General features: G+C 38.9%; 4 protein-coding genes across 4 annotated transcripts; 2 read left to right on the forward strand and 2 right to left on the reverse strand.

Annotated features, from left to right (window-relative positions):
- Positions 1–7,644: 7,644 nt before the first annotated feature.
- Positions 7,645–8,267, reverse strand: LOC103976385 (uncharacterized). The gene is made up of 2 exons (XM_018822113.2): positions 8,085–8,267; positions 7,645–7,985 (listed from the first exon to the last, which is right to left on the reverse strand). Exons 1-2 carry the CDS (start codon positions 8,134–8,136, stop codon positions 7,729–7,731), a joined length of 309 nt encoding a protein of 102 aa, XP_018677658.1. The 5' UTR covers positions 8,137–8,267; the 3' UTR covers positions 7,645–7,728.
- Positions 8,268–13,325: 5,058 nt separating this feature from the next.
- Positions 13,326–13,967, reverse strand: LOC135631558 (uncharacterized). Its single transcript, XM_065139290.1, has 2 exons — positions 13,890–13,967; positions 13,326–13,790 (listed from the first exon to the last, which is right to left on the reverse strand). The coding sequence occupies exons 1-2, from the start codon at positions 13,965–13,967 to the stop codon at positions 13,326–13,328; spliced, it is 543 nt and encodes a 180-aa protein (XP_064995362.1).
- A 1,432-nt stretch (positions 13,968–15,399) lies between these two features.
- Positions 15,400–19,873, forward strand: LOC103976063 (putative RNA polymerase II subunit B1 CTD phosphatase RPAP2 homolog). Its single transcript, XM_009391246.3, has 6 exons — positions 15,400–16,009; positions 16,286–17,020; positions 17,155–17,348; positions 17,444–17,707; positions 19,110–19,268; positions 19,557–19,873. The coding sequence occupies exons 1-6, from the start codon at positions 15,448–15,450 to the stop codon at positions 19,647–19,649; spliced, it is 2,007 nt and encodes a 668-aa protein (XP_009389521.2). The 5' UTR covers positions 15,400–15,447; the 3' UTR covers positions 19,650–19,873.
- A 4,641-nt stretch (positions 19,874–24,514) lies between these two features.
- Positions 24,515–26,068, forward strand: LOC135631066 (actin-3-like). The gene is made up of 4 exons (XM_065138455.1): positions 24,515–24,562; positions 24,642–25,035; positions 25,118–25,731; positions 25,890–26,068. The coding sequence occupies exons 1-4, from the start codon at positions 24,554–24,556 to the stop codon at positions 25,953–25,955; spliced, it is 1,083 nt and encodes a 360-aa protein (XP_064994527.1). The 5' UTR covers positions 24,515–24,553; the 3' UTR covers positions 25,956–26,068.
- Positions 26,069–26,674: the final 606 nt, after the last annotated feature.

Raw genomic sequence — 26,674 nt, forward strand, 5'->3', positions numbered from 1 at the left:
GTCCTTGTGTTACTCGAGCAACCTACCGACACAGAGATCAGATAGAGGAGATAGCCCTTGCACGTGGGGTCCACGGGTAGACCATGTATCTGCAAGGCGCGTAGATGCGACACAACATCAATTCTTCTCCAAACCCGTTCGTCGGCCACACGAAGGGTCTACCCATTCTGTGACCGTCTGGATCGGTGGGCCCAACTCCTCTTAGTCACGTGATAGGTAGACCGTCGAGTAACTTGCAGAACGAGTGCGGAAAGATTCTGAGATCCAGATCCGATCAGGGCTCGGAGACCCTTGTCCGTCGGGCTATCATAGCCGTCGGATCACACATGATCCTGCGGCCAATATTTTCCGGAGTCGGTGAGGGACAGCGACCCGGACCCGGTAGCCCACCAACCCCTTTACGAGGAGGGAAATATTTATGATCCGTTATCTTTAAATTGGAATACTATCAAACAAACTCGTGTGTCATTTGGCACAAGTAGGAACTATGGATTCGTCATTAGGTGGGGTTGATTATATTGGATAGAATCACTTCAGATTTTTGCTTGTTTGCATGGCTTTTCCTGTGCGATCTCTCACGGATCTCATGGGATTTCGGATCCATTGCACATAAACCCCACACGTTGGGCATTTAAGAGAGCATCCCTTATCTGCAGTAGAAAGTAGGGTCAACGGTGAGGAACTGCTATGTGTATTATTAGGAAACAGATACAGATGTTTTATGTATATATGTATTTAATTGATTGAATCAATTGCTATGTTATTTTGACTCTTCGTTATCTAATATAATATTCTACAATTATCTTCTTCAAATCAGTCATCGTCTAAAACTTCACCACCAACCTTCCGTATACTGAAATGTCAAGAAGCAAGTCACCAACTCACTCCGTCGCAAAAGTCCATATGACGTCGACCTTTGCTCGCAACCAACACAGACGTGCTACTACTGCATTAGGTGGTGACAATTTCCTTGTGGTGGGGTTGCTTTAGAGACATCACGAGTTGGTAGGTGAATGCTATTAGGTGTTCTGTGAGGACGCAGCAAATGATGCAAAGAGGCTTTGGCTTCTTGTGGTGGTGGTGATGACACTTGCAACATGTTGACATTTCGATATATATCTACTGCTCTCTCAGAAGCCATCAACTACAAGTCTATTAATTCACTGGCCTTTCCTCATGAATTGGAGAGTACATGATGATGTCACCGACATAAAGAACTGGCTGTGGATCAAACAAAGTTTATGAATGAGCTGCATGCATGAAACATGTTGGTTGTGTTTGCTGGTCTTTACATGAAATAAAGCTAAGATCCATCTTTTACTCGTGAAAAGAGAATTTAGAGAGATTAGGATCATGGCGTGTGCACCTTCTCGGGGATTCCAACAGATTCGATTCAGGTTCACAGGTTTGTGGGTGGTGGGGTTGTGGTTGAGTCAGGTCAGGTCATGTCATGTCAACTTTCTAGTCCTCACTTGTCTGACCGACTAAAGAAGGATGAATTGGGTAAATTGGTGATGGATTGAATTGGATGGAATAGGATATTACCATTTAAGCATTCACTTGCTCTGGTGTCATTTTTTTGGATTCGGACATTGTGAATCTTGCAGCAATAAAATGTCTTAAACATGATGGTGCACTTGCAAAGTACAAGCAACACAAGGAGGAAAAGAAATAGAAAAAGCGACATCATGCACTATGCGTCGTCGAATCGTATACAATTTATACACAAGGTTCGAGTTTGAAAGAGATCGAACTAGACCAGTTCAATTACATCGGATGAGCTCATCCAAAGGGACTGCAGGATCCATGGAGAGTTCCGTGGCAGGGGCAGATACTGGGAACTCTCCCATTAACTCATCGATGTCATAAGTCCACACTTTGTCGTCCTCAGCGGGTAGAAAGTCTCGTAGCATCGAAACCCGCGGAAGCCGGTTCTTCTTCCGTAGCTCTTGTGATGGAGAGGAGGACACCCAGGGTCAGCACTTTGGGTCTCAGACGCCGCCATCCGTGGCTTCGAAACTGGTGGTGCTGACGCTGTCTCTCCTGCAGCCGTGGCCTCCGTTGGCAGGTCGTCGAGTTCAAGCATCTTGTGAAGTTCATGCATCTCATCCGAAGTCCACGCTTCTTCTTCCACTTCTAGCATCGCAGCGGAATCCTCGAAAGATGGCTCTTTTCCCAAGGCTCTCGTGTCAGGTACACGACAACATACAAGGGCATCAGCCATCGCAGCCTGGGTCGCAGGTGCCGGCATTCGTGGCTCTTCTTCCATAGCTCCGGTGCCATGAGCCGTCGCACCCTGAGTCGCAGGTGCCGTCATCCGTGGCTCTTCTTCCGCAGCTCCGGTGCCATGAACCCCAGAACACCCGGGGACGTCAACTGCCCCGTCCTGGGTTGCAGGTGCCACCTTCGATGGCTCCGACATTTCTTGGGTATCCGCCAAAGCTGGGACCTTCGCTGCGAGGCTATCGCCGTCATCCGCAGGGCCCTTCCCCTTGTGCCGGATTCGGCACGAAATGATCTCTTCGGTCTCGTAGGAGGAGATCGTCCCGCACAAGCTGGGATGGAGGCGGTACTCGTGCATTATCCACTTCGTACCGAGTGTCCTGTCCTTCCTCTTCATCCTCAGGTCACCACCGTCCTTGAAGAACTCGAGACTCGTCCGAGTCCCGACGATCGCCGCCCTCCGATCTCGATGTGGTATGTCGCGGGGCTTGCCGTTGGCGACCCAGGTTCCAGCTCGGGAATTCTGAAGTCTGGGAGAATTCCCAGCGGCAGATTGCGGACCTTCTTGAGGAGGAAAAGGTCGATCAGCTCCTACATCCAGTTCTTCTCTTCGTCATCGCTGTTGTCTTCCGACGCCATTGCCGCAGAACGAAGGGGAACGAAGAAGAAAGAAGCAAGGAAGACAGAACCAAAAGCGAGAAGAGTGTGTGTGAGGTGTAGATGGAGGAGGAATGGTAAGCGGAATATATTAGAGAGAATGCCGAATTCCCATCGAATTAGAAAACACGATTAGAAGAAGGAAACCTGTTTTAAACTTGAAATTAACCCCAATCAAATTAGGGAAGCTACTAAAAATAGTTATTAAATATAATATTACAGTTTCTAGAAATTTTAGATTTGATCGGATTTAGGATTGGATTCACCATCACAACGGAGTCGAGTTTATTAAGTGTATTAATTTGAATTTGATTAGTCGTAAACCAAAATTGCTAAGGCCGAATTCACCTGACTCGATCCTGTTGGTCTCAGCTATCTTCATGCACATTATATGCTAGCAGTTTTGTGTTGACCATTATACGTCACTCTCAATAATGTTCCTTCGAGACGCTATAGTTTTGGGCATAGCAGTCTCTCATTCATGCTTCTTTCGTAGCAAAATGTCTTTCTTGGATTCAACATTCTCTCTCTGATGACATGAGCCAACATCTGTTTCACGTTAGTGCGATTTGGTGCACCTGTTTGACACTCTCTCATCCTTCTTTGTTCCTTCGCCGTGCGCTCTGTTCTCCACAAAAGGCAGAGAGTGCAGCAGGTGTTCGATCGGAATGCTCTTTGTCCCCTTTTGTCAGGTTTGGAGTTGTTTTCGATTGTGCTTGAGTTATAAGAGTTGGAATCATTTAGAAATCGATACAAGTGATCGACACTTGACTTTGTTCAGAGTTACTGGCAAGAATGCTGCTCCAGTGCGCCATGGGAAGTATGTCTGGAGACCTTCTCTCGGAGTTCTATTCCCTGTTAATATGCTTTCATCAGTTCATCGAATGAAACATGTCTAAGAGTTGTGATTTTGCGTTGGGAGAAGAAAAAGGAATTTGTACTCACGGATTGGCACTAGCATGAACATTAATAATCACATTTATCTTTTAAGGCAGTAATCCATGCCCAAACATCATCGCATGTCTGTTGCCATATCCAATATTGCTTGAACACACTGCTTCACGAGGACTGAGACCATCTTTCATGCATTTTACGTTAGAAATGAAGTGAGGAAATGAAATGGTTTATGCCTCCTATAGGCAGACGCAAAGATATGAAGTGAGGAAGAGAGGATGAATACATTTAAGATCTTGGGGAGGTTTATCAGCGTGAAAAGGTAGAATATGAAGGTTTGGTCCAATCTCTTACACCAAATGCTATAATTATATTCCTTTTGCAGACACATCATGCATCTTCCCTTTGTTCTGATTAGGTCAAGAGAAGCTTGCCACCTATCTGATATAACTAGTGTTGTTTACAGTCTCAGCTGTATAGGAGAATGAGGTGGCCTTGTACGACTACATCATTTTCTTTTCCAAGGTCAGCGGAGCTCATATGAGGATTGCAGAAATCTTCACTATCACCCTAACAACAAGGCTTTAAAATTTCTAAAAATAAAAATTCTTTATAATTTATAAAAAAATGAAAAAAAAATCCTTTAAAATTTATATGAGAAGAAGAAGCTCTATAAACAAGTCATATTTGAATAAGAATAACTCAAGATCTTATAATTGATCTCAGAATTTAATTTTATCTATGAATATAGATGGGATTTATTAAACTAACATTGACTTTCTTATTTACTTTTTAATTTATTGATTTCTAAAAAAAATATTCTTTTGAGTTTAGAATTCTTCACTATCACCCCAACAATAAACACATGAATAGGTAGAACAATCAACTGCTTTACAGGATGCTGCACCCTTTGGTTTCCTCGCACACCACCATCACCGGCCTGCAAGAGCTGCAGTGTGACTGCGAAGTCGTGCATAGCTCCACCGTCACCGGCCTGTACCTGCTGGCTTCCCCGACGCTGACGATGTCGGCTGTCTTCCTGGCCTTCCTCAGCGCTTTCACGATGAGCGTGGCGTCGACGTTCCCCACTATCGTCACCGTGTTCTTCTCGGCGTCCAGCGCTATCGACACAACCCCTGCAAATCACCGGCCGGAAAAAGGTACGTAACGCCATGCATGCACTCACATCTCTCGGCCAAAGACTGAAGCAGCAAGTTAGGGTTCTTGCATGCTAACCCTCGAAGTGGGCGATGGTCGTCATGATGCAGATCTTGCACTTGTTGCACATGATGCAGACCTTCAACACGATCTTCTGCAATCGGATTCCAGGAAAGATGGGATTAGAAACCACGGTGATGACACATGAAATCACTCTAAGCCGCCACTTACCTTCATGATCGATGGCATTTTGGAGGGCAAACCAGCTGAGTCTGGTTATATAGATGGCATAATTGATACGAGAGATCACCCACTGGGCAGGACTTGGTCCTTCCATGAGAACAGTTCTCTTCATCCCATATTAAAATTACTGCTGCCGATGATTACTGCAGAAGATACCTGCCAATGATCACCAAAATGACGACATACGTGTGTTTTTGTTTTGAATATTTAATCACAAAAAAGGAAAAGTTCAACCAATATGTGGTGGATTATCCCCCACACAGGCGCGAGTTTCTCATAACGTAAGCTTAGAGTTATCCTCAGAGTATAATTGATTCAGGAAATGGTGCATGAAAACGTATCAAATATTCTAGTAAACACATAATTATGTCAGTCAAATGTTGGTGGATAATTTTTAAGAATTTTGAGTGCCAATACACTACACGGAACAATGCAGATGATCCGTGAATGAGCACAGCAAGCTGACGAGTAGTGTTAATTATGGTTAATACGATGTGACAGGCTGAGGTCAGTGGGAAACAGTCGTTTGAGATAGACTTAGCCATCGGGTGACAGAAGCACATCATAAATGTATAATTGTCAGATATCCAATGAATAATGAGCTCGTCGACGAAATTCTATATTCGTTGACTTTTCCAACTCCTTGTTACGTTGATTACACTGTACCTGAAAGGACCAGTTGGGTGCATTAAACTCACCACATTCTGACAAATTCCAGCTTTAACAGAGAAGAAAGCAACTCGATTGTCAACTTCTTTTCTGTTTCCGGGTTACTCTTCTTCTACCTCATCTGCTGTTAGGTCAGAGACCAAAAGGTTAAGAAAAGCTTCCTTAACACTATGTTATATGCTCATGTATCTATCACTCTTGTCTTCGATTGTCGGAAGCAGCAGCATTATTTGCTGCCGCCTTAGTTCCTTTCTGATGATAGCCAACTATAAATTTCTTTCTACCTGCAGGATAGTAAATATGAGAATTGCAGTTTGATGCACGCTATAAATACATACGTAACCAGAATGTTAACTATAAATTTCTTTTCACACCTTGGTGGTGTACATTGAAGTAAATGATTAGCTTAAATTTTTTATTAATAATAAATATAAATTTATATACATAAAGAAAAATTATAAAATATGTTAATTACATAATTTTTTAATCAATAATAAATATAAAATATTCATCTAAATTATTTCATAATAACTTATATATTTTTTTTAATTAATAATAAATATAAAAATATTTATCTAAATTATTTTATAATATAGGAGATCATGATACTCAGTACTTAATAGAATCATGATAATATGTTATTATAATTTTTATGATTTAGAATCATGATAATATATTATTAAAATATTGAGCTAATTATGATAATTTTATCATGATTTATTTTTCTGAATAATATCCTTTCTATTATGCCTCCGTAAGATGATGCTCCTATTGGAGACACCGATTTAGGATCAAAGTAATATTCTACGTTTCGTTATTTAGGATGAGTTCCTTCATATGCCATCTATACATGGCTTTTTGGGAGGTAGAGCAACGATGTTCTGCTTATTACGCAGCAATAAATGCTTCGGGTTTGTTTGAAGATACGTGAGTTGACATGATCACTCGTTCTGCCATCAGATGTGCAATCTGTCGACCATTTTGAACATGTCAAGTAGTATGCCAAATATCAAGTTTATTGTCAATTTATTTCCGACAGGAATCCTCCTTATTCTTGTTTTAGCTACCTTCCATGCATCTTCCCTTTGTTCTGATTAGGTCAAGAGAAGCTTGCCACCTATCTGATAAACAAATTTTGTTTACAGTCTCAGCTGTATAGGAGAATGAGGTAGCCTTGTACGACTACATCATTTTCTTTTCCAAGGTCAGCGGAGCTCATATGAGGATTGCAGAAATCATTATTAATGGAGAGAAGATAACCTGCATATCTACGGAGCGTATGCCGTTGTTTGATCCCTTGGCCTTTTGGAAAGGGCACTGAGAAAGATAACGTATGTTCTCTGTAGCATGATTCAAAACCTTGTTTTGCATCTGAGTTCTTATGTATCGATCAGTACATGAATTCTATCTCGAGATCAATATACGAAACGTATACATGTAGCTATTTTGGAATATGCAGTGATGTACGTCATTTTGGTTATTATTAGAACTGAAATATAAATAAATGTTGGGATTGGTGAGTATTTTAAAATTTTTAAGTTAATATTCTAGTGAGATAACGAATCTTAATACATAACGAATTCTCGTGAAGAAATAAAATCTTAAATTTTGATGGAAGAAAAGTAAATTTTTTTAAAATTTATTTGAGATGATCTATAAATAAATTATATTTAAGTGAGGATAATTCAAGGTCTTACAACTGATTTCGTATGACGAAGAATTTATTTTTATCTATAAATATATATGAGATTTATTAAACCAACATTGACTTTCTGATATACTTGTTAATTTATTGATTTCTAGAAAAATATTATTTTGATTTTAGAATTCTTCACTATGACCCAACAATAAACACATGAATAAGTAGTAGCACAATCAACTGCTTTAGAGGATGCTACACCAATTGGTTTCGTCGTACACCACCATCACCGGCCTGCAAGAGCTGCAGTGCGACTGCGACGGCGTGCATAGCTCCACCTTCTTCTTCGTCTTCTCCTCCATGTCCTTGCCGGCTTCCCCGACGCTGACGATGTCGACTGTCTTCTTGGCCTTCCTCAGCGCTTTCACGATGAGCGTGGCGTCGACGTTCCCCACTATCGTCACAGTGTTCCTCTCGGCGTCCAGTGCTATCGACACAACCCCTGCAAATCACCAGCCGGAAAAAGGTACGTAAGGTCGTGCATGCACTCACATCTCTCTGCCAAGACTGAAGCAGCAGGTTAGGGTTCTTGCATGCTAACCCTCGAAGTGGGCGATGATCGTCATGATGCAGATCTTGCACTTGTTGCACATGATGCAGACATTCAACACGATCTTCTGCAATCGGATTCCAGGAAGGATGGGATCAGAAACCACGGTGATGGCACATGAAATCAATCTAAGCCACCACTTACCTTCATGATCGATGGCATTATGGAGGGGCGAGCCAGCTGAGTCCGGTTATATAGCACGATTGATATGAGAGATCACCCACTCGGGAGGACTTGGTCCTTCCAATAGCACAGTTCTCTTCATCCCATACTAAATTGATTGCTGCCGATGATTACTGCAGAAGAAACCTGCCAATGATCACCAAAATGACAACATACGTGTTTTTTTTTGTTCTGAATATTTAATCGCAAAAAGGGAAAAGTTCAACCAATATGTGGTGGATTATCCCCACGCAGGCGCGAGTCAATCATATCGTAGGTTTGGAGTAATCCTCAAAGTATAATCGATTCAAGAAATGGTCCATGAAAACGTATCAAATATTATAGTAAAAACTTAATTATTTCAGTCAAATATGGGTGGATAATCTTTAAGAATTTTGAGGGCAAATGAACACAGCAAGCTGACGAGAAGAGTTAATTATGGTTAATAAGATGTGACAGGCTGATGACAGTGGGAAACAGTAGTTTTAGATAGATTTAGCCGTAGGGTGAGAGAAGCACATCATAATATATCCGATGAATAATGAGCTCTTCGACGGAATTCTATACTCATTGACTTTCCCAAGTCGTTGTTACGTTGATTAGACTATTACTGAAAGGATCGGCCGGGTGCATTCAACTCACCACATAATGATAATTTCCAGCATTAATAGAGAAGAAAGCAACTCAAATGCCTTCTTTTCTGTTTCCGGGTTACTCTTCTTCTTTGCAACACCTTTTTCTACCTCGTTCTACTGTTAGGTCAGAGACCAAAAGGTTAAGAAAAGCTCCCTTACAGTACGTCATGCTCATGTATCATTCTTGGGTTCACTTATCAGAAGCAGCAGCATTATTTGCTGCCGTGGTGGTTCCTTTCCGATGATGGCCAACTATAAATTTCTTTCAACCTGCAGGATGGTAAATATGAGAATTGCAGTTTGATGCATGTTATAGATACATACACAATCAGCATAGTAACTATAAATTTTTTTTCACCTTGGTGGTGGTGTATATTGAAAGAAATGAATAGCTTAGCTTTTTGGTGATAGTGGATATAAATTTATATATATTATAAATTATAATGATTATATATATTTTTAATTAATAATAAATATAAAGTATTCATCTAAATCATTATGAATTCAAAATGTAGAAGATATTATGATCCTTAATATTTGATAGACTTATGATAATATACTATCATGATTTTATAATTTAGAATCATAATAATATGTTATTAAAATATTAAGATGATCATGATAATCTTATCATGATTTATTTTTTTAATAATATTCTTCATGATATAGCCTCGTAAGTTGGTGCTCTCATAAAAAATATTGATCTTAGACTGAAGTAAAATGAATTGCTAGCCAAGTAGGCTAGATTGTAAGGTGATCAGAAGATGAGATATGAGAAACATGTAATTTACCATTTTAAATTTTATCACGAACAAAATAAAAATTAATAGCTATGTGTTTCCTGCGATGGTGAAATATAAGATTAGCATACATTTATGTTGCCCCGATATTATTATAATATATAGATGGAGGATCAAAGAATATGATAAATAGTTCATATAGCAATTATTGAATCTAACAAAGTTTAGTAGTTACAAGATATTTATTCTTGTAGAAGATTTTATAATATAACGTTGTTTCTTGAAATTCTAAGAGATTTGATTATAACCTAGAAATACGATATAATATTCTAATATCCTTATTATTTGTACAAATGTATGAAGCAACAGAGAAGAGTTCTTTCAAAGAAATAAGCGATGATCAATAGTACCCCTTAAGTACCGGAGAAACGTTTATTGGTTATCTAATGGTTGGAAGTAGATTTGTGCATAAATTAAGATAATTTATTCATTACATATATAAAATGTTCGGACGAGTGAATGTTAAATTTTATAAACTGTCAAGAACTTGACGATACTCAGTGGTGTCAACGAGATTAACACTATCAAATAAGATAAGAGGAACACTTATAAAGACTGACATAGTAACGATATTGGCTTCAGGCATTTAGTATGATTAAGAATATCATGAATATACTTATATTGAAAAAGAAATAAAACATTTACTATGTGAATGACTTGAACGCTATAAAAATAGTTGAGGAACCTAAGAGTACTTATTCCTAAGCTACCGAAAGAATTAATTAATTATCAATAATAATTAAGCCATTCATATAAACTAGTAAAAATATAATTATGCCCTTATGAGAATAAATGAATAACGAATTATCAAACTGAGAATTATAAAATCTAACTTAGACTAAATATATTCAAAATTTATGATACCAAGCAGGCCTTCTTGAGATCATAAAAAGCCTTGAAGAAAATTATGATCAATAAAGCCTAGAAATTACCTCATAAATACATTCTCGAAAATATGATCATGAAGAAGTGTATTATTTACGTCCAATTATCGAAGTTTTCAATTGTTAGACTGGGTAATATGTAAAATATTGACTTCACAATTGGGCTAAAGGTGCCATGTTACTCAAGGCCTAGAGGTTTGTAGAATTAGTAAAGTTATTTTGAGACTTTTACCATCACATATAATGATATCATTTGAATCATCATAATTTAAATGAAAAGATCAATTATTGAAGTCAAACATGACACGATTAAAAGCCCAAGAATCAATAAACCAATTTAACAAAGATTCAAAGGATTAAGTAGCAAAGTAAGCACACAATAGTATTTAGGTAGTGTAGAAAGATATATAGAATAGAGTAGATATGAAGGTTGAAACATCCATGAAATAGTAGCTTGTAAGCGATGATATTTCCTAACAATGTGGCATTGTATATCATATATTTGATAAGCGACTTTATTGTTGAATTGTTGCATGGATTTATTAACACATTTGTTGTGGTCTTGTTGCATGTTATTTCTAGAATGATTGTTTAAATAGTTACTTTGTTGATTACGAGTCTTGCCTTTTAAAATTAGTTCGGTTAGCAAAATTAACGATGATAAAAGCAATATAAAAAAGTTGTGGCTCTCACTTAAGATAAACTTCATGGTTAAAAAGCTTTTCATGAGGTTTTTCAAAAGATATAGTACTATTACAAGTATGAATCATTGTCAAGATCTTCTTGCAATCTGAATCGAGACTATTTAATATATGAAAAATAATATTTTTATCGTCAAAAGGTGCATTAAACATAGCAAGAGCATTTGCTTAGAGTTCTGATAACTTGCATGTAATCAGATATATATTATGTGCCCTTAGAAAGCTTAAAGATAGTTTCTTAAAGTTGCATGAGGCAATCAAGAGATTGATTGATATATATTATTATAAGGTTGGACCATATTTCACGAAAGAATTTTGTAGAGGCTATGTAGGGAATAATTTGATGAGAGAGAGATAATGATGGCACTTCTAAGAAGATAATTTTGACGAATCCAAAAAGTATATTTAGGATTGATAATTTTAATATTATTCTCTTTAATCATTTATGGTGGATAACTGATAGTGCCATCTACATAACTCATAAGATTATAATAGATTAAAAGAGAATAAAATTAAGTATACCAAACGGTATAATTTGTTAACATGAGTTTGAGAGGAGCTTGCATTGCAATATTAATATAGATAAGTATTTTCAAGTATAAAGAAGCTGGGAATGATATAAGATTGGTTATTAGTTGAAGAGGTATTATCGATCATGTCAAAAAGTGGAGAAGAAAAGATTGAAAGTAGCTTACAATAAAAAGGGATTTGCTAGAATAAAGCTTTGATACCATGAAAGAAATGACTAATTTAAATTTTTATTGATATTGGGTATGAATTTATATATACAAAGAGATTTTACAAAATACGATAATCACATGATTTTTTCAATCAATAATAAATATAAAATATTTATCTAAATCATTTCATAATATATGAGATCACATTGAGATCATGATTCTCGTTATTTAATAGAATCATGATAATATGTTATCATAATTTTTATAATTTAAAATCATAATAATATATTATCAAAATATTGAGATGATCATGATAATCTTATCATGATTTATTTTTTAATAATACACTTCCCAATATTTATTTGGGTGTGATTGCAACGAACTAGTAAAGGATTTGAATCATGTTCATCAATTCATTTGCTCATTATTCTATCATTTATTTTCGTAATATCAATCTCATACATACATATTTTTTTACATAATCCATATGTATTTGTTTCTCTCTCATTATTTTCATAACAAAAATGGTTTAGTAGTCTTGTGTTAAAAAAACATAAAAAAAAATTGATGAGAAAGAACAAGTTTCGTGATTCCATGAGACGATGAGAAAGAATGAATCTACACAAGCCTCGAGAATTTTGATTCATCCAGCAAATTTAGTAGTTTTAGTTAACAGAACACCGAATAAGATAGGGAGCCAAAATAATCGAGGCCATATTAGTCTTGAGGAAATGGTCGATCAGCTCCTCATCCGTAGGGGTAAATTGGTCGTCGTCGTTGTCCTCCAATGCCATTGCTGCAGAGCGAAGTGGAACGAACAAGAAAAGGCGGCGAGAAACAGATAAAAACTGGGCTCGTGAGAAACATGAAGTAAATAATCGATTGCCAAATCCCAATCGAATTAGGAATCACCGAATGTTTCCTATTTTAAAAAGAGAATTAAGTAAATATTCACTATCAAAGATGCCTTAAGTTGAAATACAGTGTAATTTTTATTTAGAATTAGTTATATGTGTTAATAAAATAGAGTAGCACGGCACGTATTCTCAACTTCTCTTGGCAATTAAGGTGTTAAAGTGTGACGATAGCAATGTGCATTTGATTCGAACAAAGTATGAATTGAAGTAAACTCTGATGCATTCATGTGTTCTCTAGACAAGTACAGGTTTCTGGATATGATTAATACAAGCATCTCTGTTGCAAACACATTCTGATGGGTTTATCTTCGTATATGCAAATTATCGTGATGTGTAGGAGGGAATGTAAGTCTCACTATAGTCATCTCAATTAAAAGAGTAGTCAATCACATAGCAAAGTTCTTATCTCGAACTATTCGAAGTGACGAAGCAGCCACCGCCGCTTCCAAAATCTCACAAATCACGAGGAACATTTCGGCTCCGAAGTGAGGCAACTGCATTAGGATTCGTGTTCAACCCCGTGTGGCGATCACCTGTTCTGCTGCCGGTGAAGCCTCCACTCGATGGTTGTTGCCGCTGTCCACGGATCTGTTTCCCTTGCCGGATTCGGCACAAGATCATCTCCTCGTCCTCCTTGTACTGAGGCGGGTACATGCTGGGGTGGAGGCGGTACTCGTGCATCATCCACCCCGTCGCAACCCTTTTGCCCTCCTCGCTCTTGGTCGGATCGTCGATGTCCACAAAGAACTTGAAACTCCTCCGACTCCCTGCGACGGCCCTCCCGTCTACACGTAGTATTTCGTGGGGCTTATCTAGGGCGATCCAAGTTCCGCCGCGAGCCTTCCGCTCCGACCTCTCGTCCCCGGCTTTTTTGGAGCGGCACACGCGGACGAAACAGTAGGACTCATGGTCGAGGAACTAGGTGGAGCGAATGTCGAGATCCCAGGGAGCTTTGTCGTAGACGTCGAGCTCTGGTATCACGAAATCGGAGGGGACGGGCAGGAGCAGACTTCGGACCTTGTTGAAGAGGAAATGGCAGACGAGCACTTCATCCGTCGGCGTGAATCTGTACCCAACCCACATATTGTCCTCCATCGGCAAGAAACGGCGCGAGGGTTTGAATAAAAGGGAAGGGATTGATGTGGGTTGTTGATGGAGAAGCAACGCCAGTTGGGCGGACGTATTTATAGCCGGATACATAGCATCGGTTCTAATCCGGATTGAAATAGGAAAAGAAGTCCGACTCCGAATCGGAACTCCGAACACGAGTCTTTTATATGGGGATGCCGTTTTTTCGTCACTTCCGATGAAAACACCCTTTGTGCCACCATTCACATCCCCGACCATCGGCACACCGTCACCGTCACCGTCGCCCGCGGAGCCCTATGGCCCCACTCATGGGGCCCTGCCCTTCCGAACCCGACCGCACCCTCGGTGTTGCCCTCCGTCGCTCCCCCTTCCTCGTCCCTGTCTTTGATCGCTCATGGAGCCCTGCCCTTTCGTCCCCGACCGTGCCCTCAGTGTCGCTTCCATCGCTCCCCCTTCCTCATCCCAGATTGCACATGCGGCCCCGCCCTTCCAATCCCGACCGCACCCTCGGCGTCGCCCGCGTCACCCTCCCTCGCTCCCGCTCCCCCTTACTCATCCTCTGCCCTCTGGTGATGCTGGCGATAATGGTGAGGAGGGGCAAGGCTACGGTGGTGAAGGCAAAGGGACGACTGGTGGAAGGCGGCGAAGTGGCGACGACGCTGGAGGAGGGCGACAGTGTGCTAGTGATCAGGGGCGGCGGCTGGGCGGGGCCGGTGGCGAATGAGTCATTTCGTTATAGTACGAAAAAGGACGCCCCAAGTAAAATCCGACTTTTTTTTTGGGGGTGTAAAATGCCTTATATATATATATATATATATATATAGTATTATTAATATATATAATATTTTTTAAAAAAATCTCTTTTTGGATTTTTTTTATACAACTCATATTTTGTGTTTTTAGATGGTACTCCTATTTTTTTTATAATTTTTTATATATCTTTTGTTATAATCGATTATTGCTTCCATCTCGATCGTCTCCACCCTACCGCTTATACCCCGTCGGCTCCGCCTCGCTGGCTATGAAGTGGGTAAGAGAGATGGCGACAAGCTTCTTCTTTAGGCTCCACCGTTGCTCGATCGTTTGCTCTCTCAACTATTTCCACCCACCTGCTTTCGCCCCTTATTGCCATAGCGTCGATAAGTAGGAGGGAGGAGGAGGTGACCACGTGGAAGAGGTCTTCCGCGATGAAGGTGGTGGCAACGCTTAAGGGTGGAGCGGTGTGTGGGTTCACGTGGGCGATGCCGATGGATCGTGCAAGGGAGGAGGAAGGAGAAACCCCCGTTCGAGCCATCTCCTTGCCATCATCAGAGTCAACTACCGTGATACATCGTGGCGTGCTCGACAAGCAATGACCTATATATATACATATATATATATATATATATATATATATGTATATATATATATATATATATGTATATGTATATATATAACGGGTTCTCTTCAACCTTGAAACCCTTAGGTTTCTCTCATTTCTTCGACCATGGCTGTTCCGCCGACGGCCGCCACCGTCGCGGACGCCGTCTACCAGGTTCAGCAAGCGCTCCTAAATGGCGCCGCCCGATCCGAACACCATCTACTCGCCGCCGCCGCCCTCCTGTCCCGGTCCGACTACGAGGACGTCGTCGTGGAGCTATCCATCGCCGACGTCTGCGGCTACCCGCTCTGCCGCAACCCTCTCCCCTCCGACCGCCAAAAGAGGGGCCGGTATCGCATTTCACTCCGCGAGCACAAGGTCTACGACCTCGAGGAGACCTACAAGTACTGCTGTGAGGCTTGCGTCGTCTCTAGTCGCGCCTTCTCGGCGACCCTCAGCAACGAGAGGAGCTCAGACGTGAGTGCCTCCAAGATTGAAGAGATCCTGGGCTTGTTCCGACGCCAGGAATCATCCGATGGGGATTTGGGGATGGACGAGGATTTGGGGATTTCGAGTTTGACTATTCGGGAGAGGAGCGACGCGGAAAAAGGAGAGGTTTCTCTGGACGAATGGATTGGACCATCTAATGCTATCGAGGGCTATGTTCCTAATTACGACCGCAACCGAGGTGAAATTATACTTCTCTTTCAATCCTTCTTTAGATTGTTTGGTCGTTTCTCTATTGTTAATGGACATGTTAATGCATCTCTTTCATAAAAGATTGAGAACATTTGGGATGAATAGATTGTTGTTTACACACGCAACGGACATATTATATCTTGCTGTGGACAAAGAAACTATCTTTTGATCTCATAAAAACTTTTTTGAATTCTTTTTGTGTGATATTTTGTTTTTTGCGGGTTTTTTCTGTGAACATAGGAGTGAGCATGCGTTCTAATTGCAGGTGGAGTCAAACAGAATCAGAAGCCCAAGAAGAAAGTAGAAGATGCTGCACCTGGTGAAGTTGAATTTGAAAGTGCTGTAATCCTCGAAAATGAGGATGATGGACTTGCTTACTCATCCCGTGGTACAGTAGATGCCTCAGAAGCAATAGCTAAGAAGTTGGAAGAGGTTGTTCTTGAGGAGAGAACAGCAAAGACAACCAAATCTGCATCAAAATCTTCTAAATCTAAGGCGAGCAAACACTCAAAGAAGAACAAGACACACAAGGTGGAGTTCATGAGCACCATAATTGTTGGTGAGCAGGTTCCTCCTGGGTCATCTGCTGCAGCTCAAAATACTCCAAAGCTGGACTATACTAGTACAACATTTGTTGGTGATAAGGAGTCGCTGATATCAGAATTGGACAGTGGGATTCACATGGAAAGTACAACAGGTTCTCAGAAGGTTGCATATGAATTTGAAAAGAAGGTTTCCATGGACAAGGGGTCCGTGTTGAAATCGTCTCTTAAGACTTCAAGGTCCAAAAATGCTAGTAGGTCTGTCAAATGGGCTGATGAGAGAGAAAACATGGCTCAGGAAGAAAGAAAAGATGACCTTAAAAGTAGTACGAAACCTGAAGAATCACAAGTTGAAGATGACAGCTCTTTAAGATTTGCATCAGCTGAGGCTTGTGCAGCTGCACTTACTCAGGCAGCAGAGGCTGTTGCTTCAGGCATCGCTGAAGCTGGAGATGCAGGTTTGACATACTACTGGAGTTATACCTTGCCTTTTTTATTAGGGTAATATAGATAGATTTTGCCACAGAAAGGTGAAAAAATGAAAGATATGACTGACTAGGATCCTCTCTTTTTTCCCCATCTTTTGCAAAAGCTTCTGAGGCTGGAATTGTTATCTTACCACAACCAATATGTGTTGATGAGGGGGATGTCGAGGAAGATGAGGATACATTCGAATTTGATAGGGGATATGTCAAGTGGCCTAAGAAGACTGTGCTTCTCGACACAGACATGTTTGATGTTGAAGACTCATGGCATGACACTCCACCTGAAGGTTTCGATTTGAAAGTAAGTTTTTATTTTCTCCTATAATTCCTATAAATTTCCCTTTTCCTTTTAATTAGTGGATTACTTACATAAATTTATGACAATTCTTCTTTCAGTTATCATCATTTGCCACAATGTGGATGGCACTTTTTGGATGGATAACATGTTCTTCTTTGGCTTATATATATGGATGTGACAAAAGTTCACAGGAGGATTTCTTGTATGTTAATGGGAGGGAATACCCTCACAAGATAATCTTGAAAGATGGTCACTCATCTGAGATAAGACGAACTATTGATGGATGTATTTGTCGTGCCTTGTCAGGGATTGTCATGGAAATTAGTTTGCCAGTTCCACTTTCAACTTTGGAGAGAACTGTGGTATGACGATATTTCTTGTTGTTTCTTCTATGCAGCAATTGATTTCTTTTACTTAAGAAAATTGATCTACACAATCCAAGTTTTTCTGTTTATTTCCTATCCGATTATGGAGGTGTTCTGCTGGGGCAACATGTCAGCTGGGATGGAAAGATGAATTGACAAAAAAAAGGGTCAGAGGAAAGTGCAACATAATGCCTATACCAACTCCTAGTTATTCATTTTCATTGATAGTACCAAAGGTTGTTGCATTCTAGGAGGCTGGATGAGTCAGCATTGACTCTCTACGGCTACAGGAAACGGCATCCTAGGTTGTGGAAGTTGTAAATTCATTAAAGAAATCTGATGCTAAAAGCCAACAATAAGCTATAGACAACTTTGTTCAAGATATTTGTAGCATATGCATGGAGATACAAACATTATGTATAAATAAATGTACTATTCTTTTTAGAAAGTTATTCTGTTGTGCACAATTGAGTGAAGATAAAAATAGATTAATTAGTAACAAGATCAAAAAATTCGGAAGATAATCTTGAGACGAGCATGATGAGACATGCAAGACCATGGCCATAGAACAAATTGGTCTCCAAATTGCAGAATTCACCACTCAAAAGGTTCTGTAACTATTTAGGTTTTACAATGATGGAATGGCACAAGTAGCCTGAAGTAGGTGCCGAGAGAGATTTTGTATCTATATGGACACTTATATCTATACAAGTCTTTCATCAAATCAAACAGAAGCACTTACATTGCCATAGTAGAATAAGATTTATAAAGGCTACACGAACTCTTCTTTTGGTGTTTTACTTTTTTTCAACGACTTACAGGGGACACATAAAAGGTTTGAACTCTGTTTCTATAAAATTTATTGGAAATAGTGGTGCCATTTTTCATAAAATACCTATTACAATTTAGGGTGGATGAAATCATGATTTCACAATTCAGGATATTGATATTTTGAATATTATGAATCATGATTCCTTCTGGATGGGGTTAACTTTTGAAGCAATGCATTAGGCTTGATTTGTCCACCACAGATTGACGGCTTGCACCTCCTTAAAGTAACTATGACAGTTTGTCTGCATTGAATCTGCCATTTAGATGATACATGTGCATTCCAATTTGTTTATATTGTGATATGTAAAATGTTTTACAATTTTACCATACTCCACTAAGTCAATTATCTACTAGTTGCTTAAAGTTTTACAAGTTGCTTAAGTGTAGATTACTTGAACATCTAAATATGAACTTCTGCATAGTAATATGAAGATCTTAACCATTCACCCTTATCATATTTTTATGATGCTACTATGTTCTTTATTTTTACAGATTACCTGATTGTCTCCAGCAATTTTTTTTCAATGAATAACTTTATGATTGTTGTAATGATAATGTATTATTTCAGGGATGCTTGCTCGATACAATGTCATTTGTAGATGCACTGCCTTCCTTCAAACTCGAGCAATGGCAAGTTGTTGTCCTTTTGTTTCTTGATGCCCTTTCCGTGCACAGACTGCCATCCTTGGCTTCAGAAGTGACAAATATGGATTTGCTGCTACACAAGGTCAAAGACCACTGTACCACTAATGTTCCTCTCTCTTTTTTGTCCTTTTTCTGTTTATTGCAAGTCAAGCTCTTGCTGATTCTAAGCTTCTTTAACCATGATAAAGCACCACCAGGAGTTGATTAATCAACTAGGTTGCTTTGTATCATTATCTGTTCTTTTGTCATGGAATGTTTTTTGGTTATGAGGACTTCATTTCAAGGAACACATTCAATAGGTGGAAAGATTTTTATTATTTTATTATTTATTTTGGGGTAATAATTCCACCTGCATTTTTGGATGGAACAGGTGTTGAATCCTGCCCAGGTTAGCAGCCAGGAGTATGACTCCATGAGAGATCTATTTACTCCATTAGGCAGGTCTTCTGACATTCCAATATAAAGAGGTGGATAATGAAAGCATGGACTCCTTGCAGTGACTCATCATATATCAAATGGCTCTATGTAAAGTGTAGTGGTATTAGTTTCTTGTTGGACCCTCCTCTGGGCAATAGAATTTGATATAATATGACTAGATAATATTGTCCAGCAATCAAAGGACTAGATAATAGAACTCAAGAATTACTCTAGCCCTATAAAAGGGTCATTGGACCTTCATTTTCTTCACACATTGTGTGGTTGACTCTCTAGATCTGAGTTTTAAAACTATTAAATCTACTTATAAGTCTATCTCAAGTTGGGATGAGCAGAAAATCTATGTCAAGACCTTACAAAATTATGTTGGGAGAGTATCTAAGAGGGTTTTTTTAGTACTCAAGTTAGTTCATGTTTAGAGGATCTCGAGTCAAATGTTGAAATTATAAGATGTAATTTATATTAGAATCTATCATATGCTCAATAATATACCTGGCAGGTCTTTTTGTAGTGTTATACACAATTGTTGGATTTGAGATTGTGGTTAATGTCATGAACAGTTATAAGAACCATCCGATCATGAAGTCATACATCACATCAAACCCGAGGACCATGTGATAATGACTTGTCAGCTTTTCATTGGTGTTGCATGGATTACTGTGTGGAGGAGCTAAATCGAACCCCTTGATAGTGCAACATTAAATGCATTGGTAAGTCTTGGCCCTATATGACGTATCCATTGTATAAAGTCGAGATGTTCATTAGATAGTAGTGACATGTTAGTTGGATAAAGGTGGCTTGGTGACTAAGTATTAGTCAAATGAAAATGAGGTGTGTGTCATACTCCCTGTAACATTTGTCCCCCCATGGTGTTATAATACGTAGAGCAATGTATCAATCACGAGGTTGATCTGGTTGTGATGTTGTAGTAGGATGTTTATTGTATGGATTGATCATATTGTGTGCCTTTACGATTAACTTGACCATGTCAATTGCATTGTCAGTGCTTGCTTTTATGACTGATTCAATAATGTTATTATAGCAGAGCGCTTTATGGTTCATTTGACCATGCTATCATCGTAGTGAAGTGCTTCATGGCCGATTTGATTGTGTTTTAATTTTTGACAACTCATTGCTTTATGTTTTAGATTGGGCGACAAATTCTATGTTAATCTATTGAGTCAAATTTTGGTGGTCTAATGTAGAGAGATTCAAAGTTAATAAGGTTCATTTACAAATTTATCTTAGATTGCGATGAGTAGAATATATAGATTGAGGCCCTATATGATTACGTCAAGGGCATACCACAATAAGGCCCTTTAATACTTAATTTAGTTTGAGTTCAGATAATTCAATTAAATGGCGAATCTATAAGATGTAATTTGTATCAAAATTTATCTGATCAATAACACACATGAGAGGCCTTTTAAAGTGTGGTTACACATACTAGCTAGATAATTAATGTCAAGAATGATTACACATACTAGCTAGATAAAGGTAGTGTGACAACTAGTTATTGGCTTGATACAGGAGATGAAGTATGAGCAACCATCCACTAGTCATAATTTGAACCTTCGGTGAACTTCCAAACCCTTTCATAGAAGGTATGGATCATTAGTTGCTTCTCCCTTGGTTCATGTCAATCCCATATTGAAATTGACTGATGCTTCATAATATAATTTTATCGTATCATTGTTAGAGGTTTCTTTATGATCGGATTTGATTATATTGTCATCTAATGATATTTTATGATTAGATTCGATCGTATTATTATCGAGAAGATGTTTTCTACATGTGCTATGTGAGTTATGTGTGTAACTAGTCACTATCAGCTTGGGTACTAACTTGCCTAATGGGCATTGCAACTATTTTTACATCCCTTATCAACAAGGAATGCTCTATATCAACATTTAGTCAAATTATCATGGATATGAAGAGATTGAACTCCTGATGATCAATCATTAATGGCTGCATTGTTACTTTTCCAATTGAACCATCCAACAATCAATAAGGCTCGGTAGTTCAATTCAAAGATCACTTGGTTCCTATAAAAGGAGTTGTCTAACCTTCATTTTCTATATGCTTCCATGAGATTGTATCTCTAGACCTTTTAGTTTTAGAACCTTCGGCTTATGGTCTAGATGTCATATTTATCATCTTTTTTTTCTCTTTTAGAATTAGACTAGTCATTAGTTCTTCTCCCACTTAGTCTTATCAATCCTACATTATCGAATAATACTTTATGGTTGGATTTAATCGTATAGGATTATTTATTGTTAGATTTGATCGTATTATCATAGAAGGATGCCTCATGACCATATTTGATCACCATTATCATCGAGGAGATATTTTCTACACATGCCTTATCATTATGCAAATCATATGTGCAACTAATCATCGTCACCCTAGGGGTATTGGCTTGCGTGATGAGCACTATAGTGGTTCAAATATGTATGTGTGATCTATAATTAACCATCGTTGGCTCCCTTGATTACAATATTTGATATGATTTAATTTAATTTATGAAGATCGATGAATAGTTGATTTTGCTTATAGCTAATTAGGAAAGCTGCGTGGCAGCATTCAAAAAATCAATCGGGACGAGGAGATTGCAATCTTAGTGATCAATCCCGTAGCTTTTCCAATTGAATCGTAATGCATTAAATGGCCTGACAATAGAACTCAAGGATCACCCAACTCTTATTAAAGGGGATCATTCAGTCTTTATTTTCTTTAATAAGTGTGGTTGTCCCTCAATACCTTCAAGTTTTAGAATATTTGATGAACTTTTGAACACTTTCATAGAAGATCGATCTTATTACTAATTATTTCTTATCCCTTGGTCTCTATTAGCCTCACATCATCATTGAATGATGTTTTATGATCAGATTTAACTGCATCATTATTAGAGGACTCTTGAATTTGGTCATCGATTAATACTTCATGATCAGATTCATTTGAATGATTTCATAAAGTTTTGTTACAATCTGCTTATGACATGTTGGGCCCTCCTAGCGCTAATATATTATTTCATATTTTAGTTATCTAATAGGTTAAGGATTTAAATCCAACTTAAGTCTAACGTATGAGATTGTCACAAGTTATTATTCTGATGACATACTCAACAAAGGTCCAATAATACTTAAGTTAATTGGGTTGGAGGATTCAATAGCCATTTTGATAGTGGGCTATGAATCACTACTAAAATTAAGTGGATAATTAATTTACAAGATGATTAAGTAGAATCATCAGTCATTATTTAATCGTGAAGATGTATATCGAATTATTGAACATTATAGTTATAGTACAATGACTCATGATGAAGTTAATTCTCAATGAAGGGCATTCATGATAATTGAAAATAGATATCAGGTTTATAGGATGTCATGTTTGCAATTGCCCACATGTCACTTCCCCTTATCAAAGTGTAAAGGATGCTTTATAGTGACATTTTATTAGATCAAGACTAAAATACTTTATAATTAAATTTAATCATGTCAAAAAATAATAATATTTTATTTTCTCAGAAAGTAATGAGAGACAAAGATTTAGAGACATCTCTTCATTTTTTAATAAGAGGAAAAGGAGAGTCTTACCAAAAGAAATAAATTATTTAAAAAATTAAATTAATTAATTATGTGTTAATTAATTAATCTTTTGCCTATATTTTTAGACAATTAAGTAAAATTAAATTATTTTCTTAATTTAAATTAAAAAAAATAACTAATATATTAATCCAAACAAGGCAAAAACCCTAATTAGAATAAGAACATATAAATTTTTAGTTTCAAATTAATTAATTACATGTCTAACTTGTCGTTATGATTAAAGACGTAGGAACCAATTAGCCATGTTTTCTTTACTTAGGTTCTTCTTGATCTACAAAACATATTAATTCAAATAAGGCAAAACCTCTACGTGTGAAAGTGTTTATTTTTTTACAAATAAAATAATAATACAAAAGTCAACCTCGGATAAATAAATAAATAAACATCTCGAGAATTTAATTGACACAAAATCCATAGTATAAAGGACGACAAAACAATAAAGTTTCAACCTCGACAGGTATTAATTAACGAACAACAAGTAATCGACGGTTTGGCGTGGCCGCACGGCTTCAACATCTCATCCACACCGCACGTTACGCCGAACCCGATCCCACGGTCTACTGACCCTGATCTGGGTTCATCGGACGGTTGTCGCTCTTCCGAGGCCCTTTATTTAATCTTGCGATCGCGATGATGGGCGGAATACCGTTTCGAAATCGCCCGGCTAAAATTCCTTCCGTCGTCCCGTCTCCTCTTCCCTCTCGTGTCGCTCCCTGTTCTCCTTCCTCTCTCTTGGGAAAGCGCTGAGGACTTGTCCTAAGGTTGGTCGATCGCTTCTTCTTCGTATTCCTATGCGCGTGCTACTGATCACCGTCTTTTTATCTCAAACTTGGTGGATTTTTAGTTTTTTCCTGTGTTCGATTTTAGGATCTAGTTGCTCGAGTGTGTGAGTTCGAACATGATTGTAATGGTAAATTGTGGATCGAGCGTGTTCAAAGATTAGTGGACGGACACATTTATGATCCGTTTCAAACGCTCAATCTTGAGAAGCTGATCTCGATCCATGGTTTGCTGATAGTGATCGGAAAATTGACCCAAAAAACGAACGATACAAATAATCGAGGTTCTAAGGTTATTAGGAAACGCAGGAGATCACATGAGAAGTAATCTGTCCATTTGATCTCGAATTGACCAGGCTATTTTTCTTGTTAAAGCACATGAATGAGGGATACTCGATCGGCTAAATGTTTGTGAGAGGACTTGTAGTAAATACATGGAAGATGTTATATTATGTCTTCTAATTGCTATGCTATGAATTGGCTTCTCAGGTTCCCTGAAGATGGATACTGACGGTCAGACTATTGTTTGTGACAATGGCACTGGAATGGTCAAGGTCAGACATTCGATTCTTCCTCTCCTATGTTCCAATCGATCGATTACTGTTGGAGTAGCTCATGTTGCCAAAACCGCAGGCTGGTTTTGCTGGAGATGATGCACCCAGGAGCGTGTTCCCTAGCATCGTCGGGCAACCTCGTCACACCAGTGTCATGATTGGGATGAACAATAAAAATATTTATATTGGTGCTGAGGCTCAATCCAAGAGGGGTATGCTAACCCTGTCATACCCTATCGAGCACGGCATCGTCAACAACTGGGACAACATGGAGAAGATCTGGCATCACACCTTCCACAACGAGCTCCGTGTGGCCCCCGAGGAGCACCCTGTGCTGCTCACCGAAGCCCCTCTCAACCCCAAGGCTAACAGAGAGAAGATGACCGAGATCATGTTTGATACCTTCGATGTTCCGGCCATGTACGTGGCAATTCAGGCTGTTCTCTCCCTTTATGCCAGTGGTCGCACTACCGGTAATGCCCTGCTTTGACTTAGATCGAGCATTGAAGTCTCAGGCATCTTCTTTACATGATGATCTGTGGCATCTGTTGACAGGTATTGTGCTGGATTCTGGTGATGGTGTGAGCCATGCTGTCCCGATTTATGAAGGATATGCCCTCCCTCATGCTATCTCTCGTGTGAACCTAGCTGGTCGTCATCTCACTGATGCCTTGATGACGATCCTTAGAGAAAGAGGCTATTCCTTCACTACCACCGCTGAGCGGGAAATTGTTAGGGACATCAAAGAGAAGCTTGCATATGTTGCCCCGGATTATGAGAATGAACTAGAGGAAGCTAACAGTAGTTCCGTTCTTGAGAAGAGCTACGAGCTGCCGGATGGACAGGTGATCACCATTGGTGCAGAGAGGTTCAGGTGCCCGGAGGTGCTCTTCCAGCCATCACTGATCGGTATGGAAGCTGATGGGATCCATTTGCTCACTTACAATTCCATCATGAAGTGTGATGTGGATATTAGGAGGGATCTCTACGGAAGCATCGTTCTCAGCGGAGGCACAAGCTTGTTCCCTGGAATCGATGATCGCATGACCAAGGAGGTCAGTGCCCTCGCCCCAAAGAGTATGAAGATTAAGGTCGTCGCCCCTCCTGAACGCAAGTATAGTGTCTGGATTGGTGGCTCCGTCCTCGCCTCCATCAGCAGTTTCGAACAGGTAACGATGGACAAGTGACCTATTTGTTATTATTATTGTTATCTCATGCATGTCTACAGCTTGCAATTACTTTTCCTATTTTTTTGTGAATGATTCAACTCCAGTTTATGCATTCTAATAATGTGTTTTTTTCCTTCCTTTTCTTGCATTGAAAACAGTCGTGGATTTCAAAGGAGGAGTACCAAGAAGACGGCCCTTCCATTGTCCACAGGAAGTGCTTCTGAGTCTCATCCGGAAGAGCTTGTGATCAGATTGAAGTGGTTGTATTGGGGGTATTTTGGATTTTCTTGAGCTGTATACTTTAGATTCTATAATGTAATTGATGTGTTCACTTCAAGCAATATTTATATTCAACTCACATATGCATATCAATTGATTAATACATTATTGCACATTCAAATACAGGTGTAATCTTATAAGCCATTTAATATATAATAATATTTTTAATTAAGAAAAAACTCTCATTAAAGTTAAATTTATCGGTTGGGTCGAATCCTTATTCGTTATAAAAAAAATATTATTAATAAATTTTAATTTTAAATCTTATTTTTTGGGTATTTTAAATATAATATTCACTGCATGATAATTATCAGGATAATGGATAATTTTCTAAATTTTAATTTTAGAAATCATGCTGCAAGTCACAATAAATCCCAGCAAATCCCGTGCGAAATGGGGCCCGAACGAAGAACAGGTACCAGAGAAAGGGACAGATGGTGATGCCGACAAAACCGCGGATGGCCACGAAAACCAGGGATCAATTGCCGAAACCAGCGCTCGGTTTTAGACCGACGCGATTCCCACGTACGCCACTCCCGCCCATAACCTGAACCTTCATCCATTGCACAGATTGAGAACCTGGCTACTCGATTCACCCTTTTTGTCTCATTCACGGGTACAGGATAATAATATACATACAGCAGACTACCGTATTCCAAAACCG

Source organism: Musa acuminata, chromosome BXJ3-2, assembly GCF_036884655.1.
Source record: "Musa acuminata AAA Group cultivar baxijiao chromosome BXJ3-2, Cavendish_Baxijiao_AAA, whole genome shotgun sequence".
Lineage (NCBI taxonomy): Eukaryota > Viridiplantae > Streptophyta > Magnoliopsida > Zingiberales > Musaceae > Musa > Musa acuminata.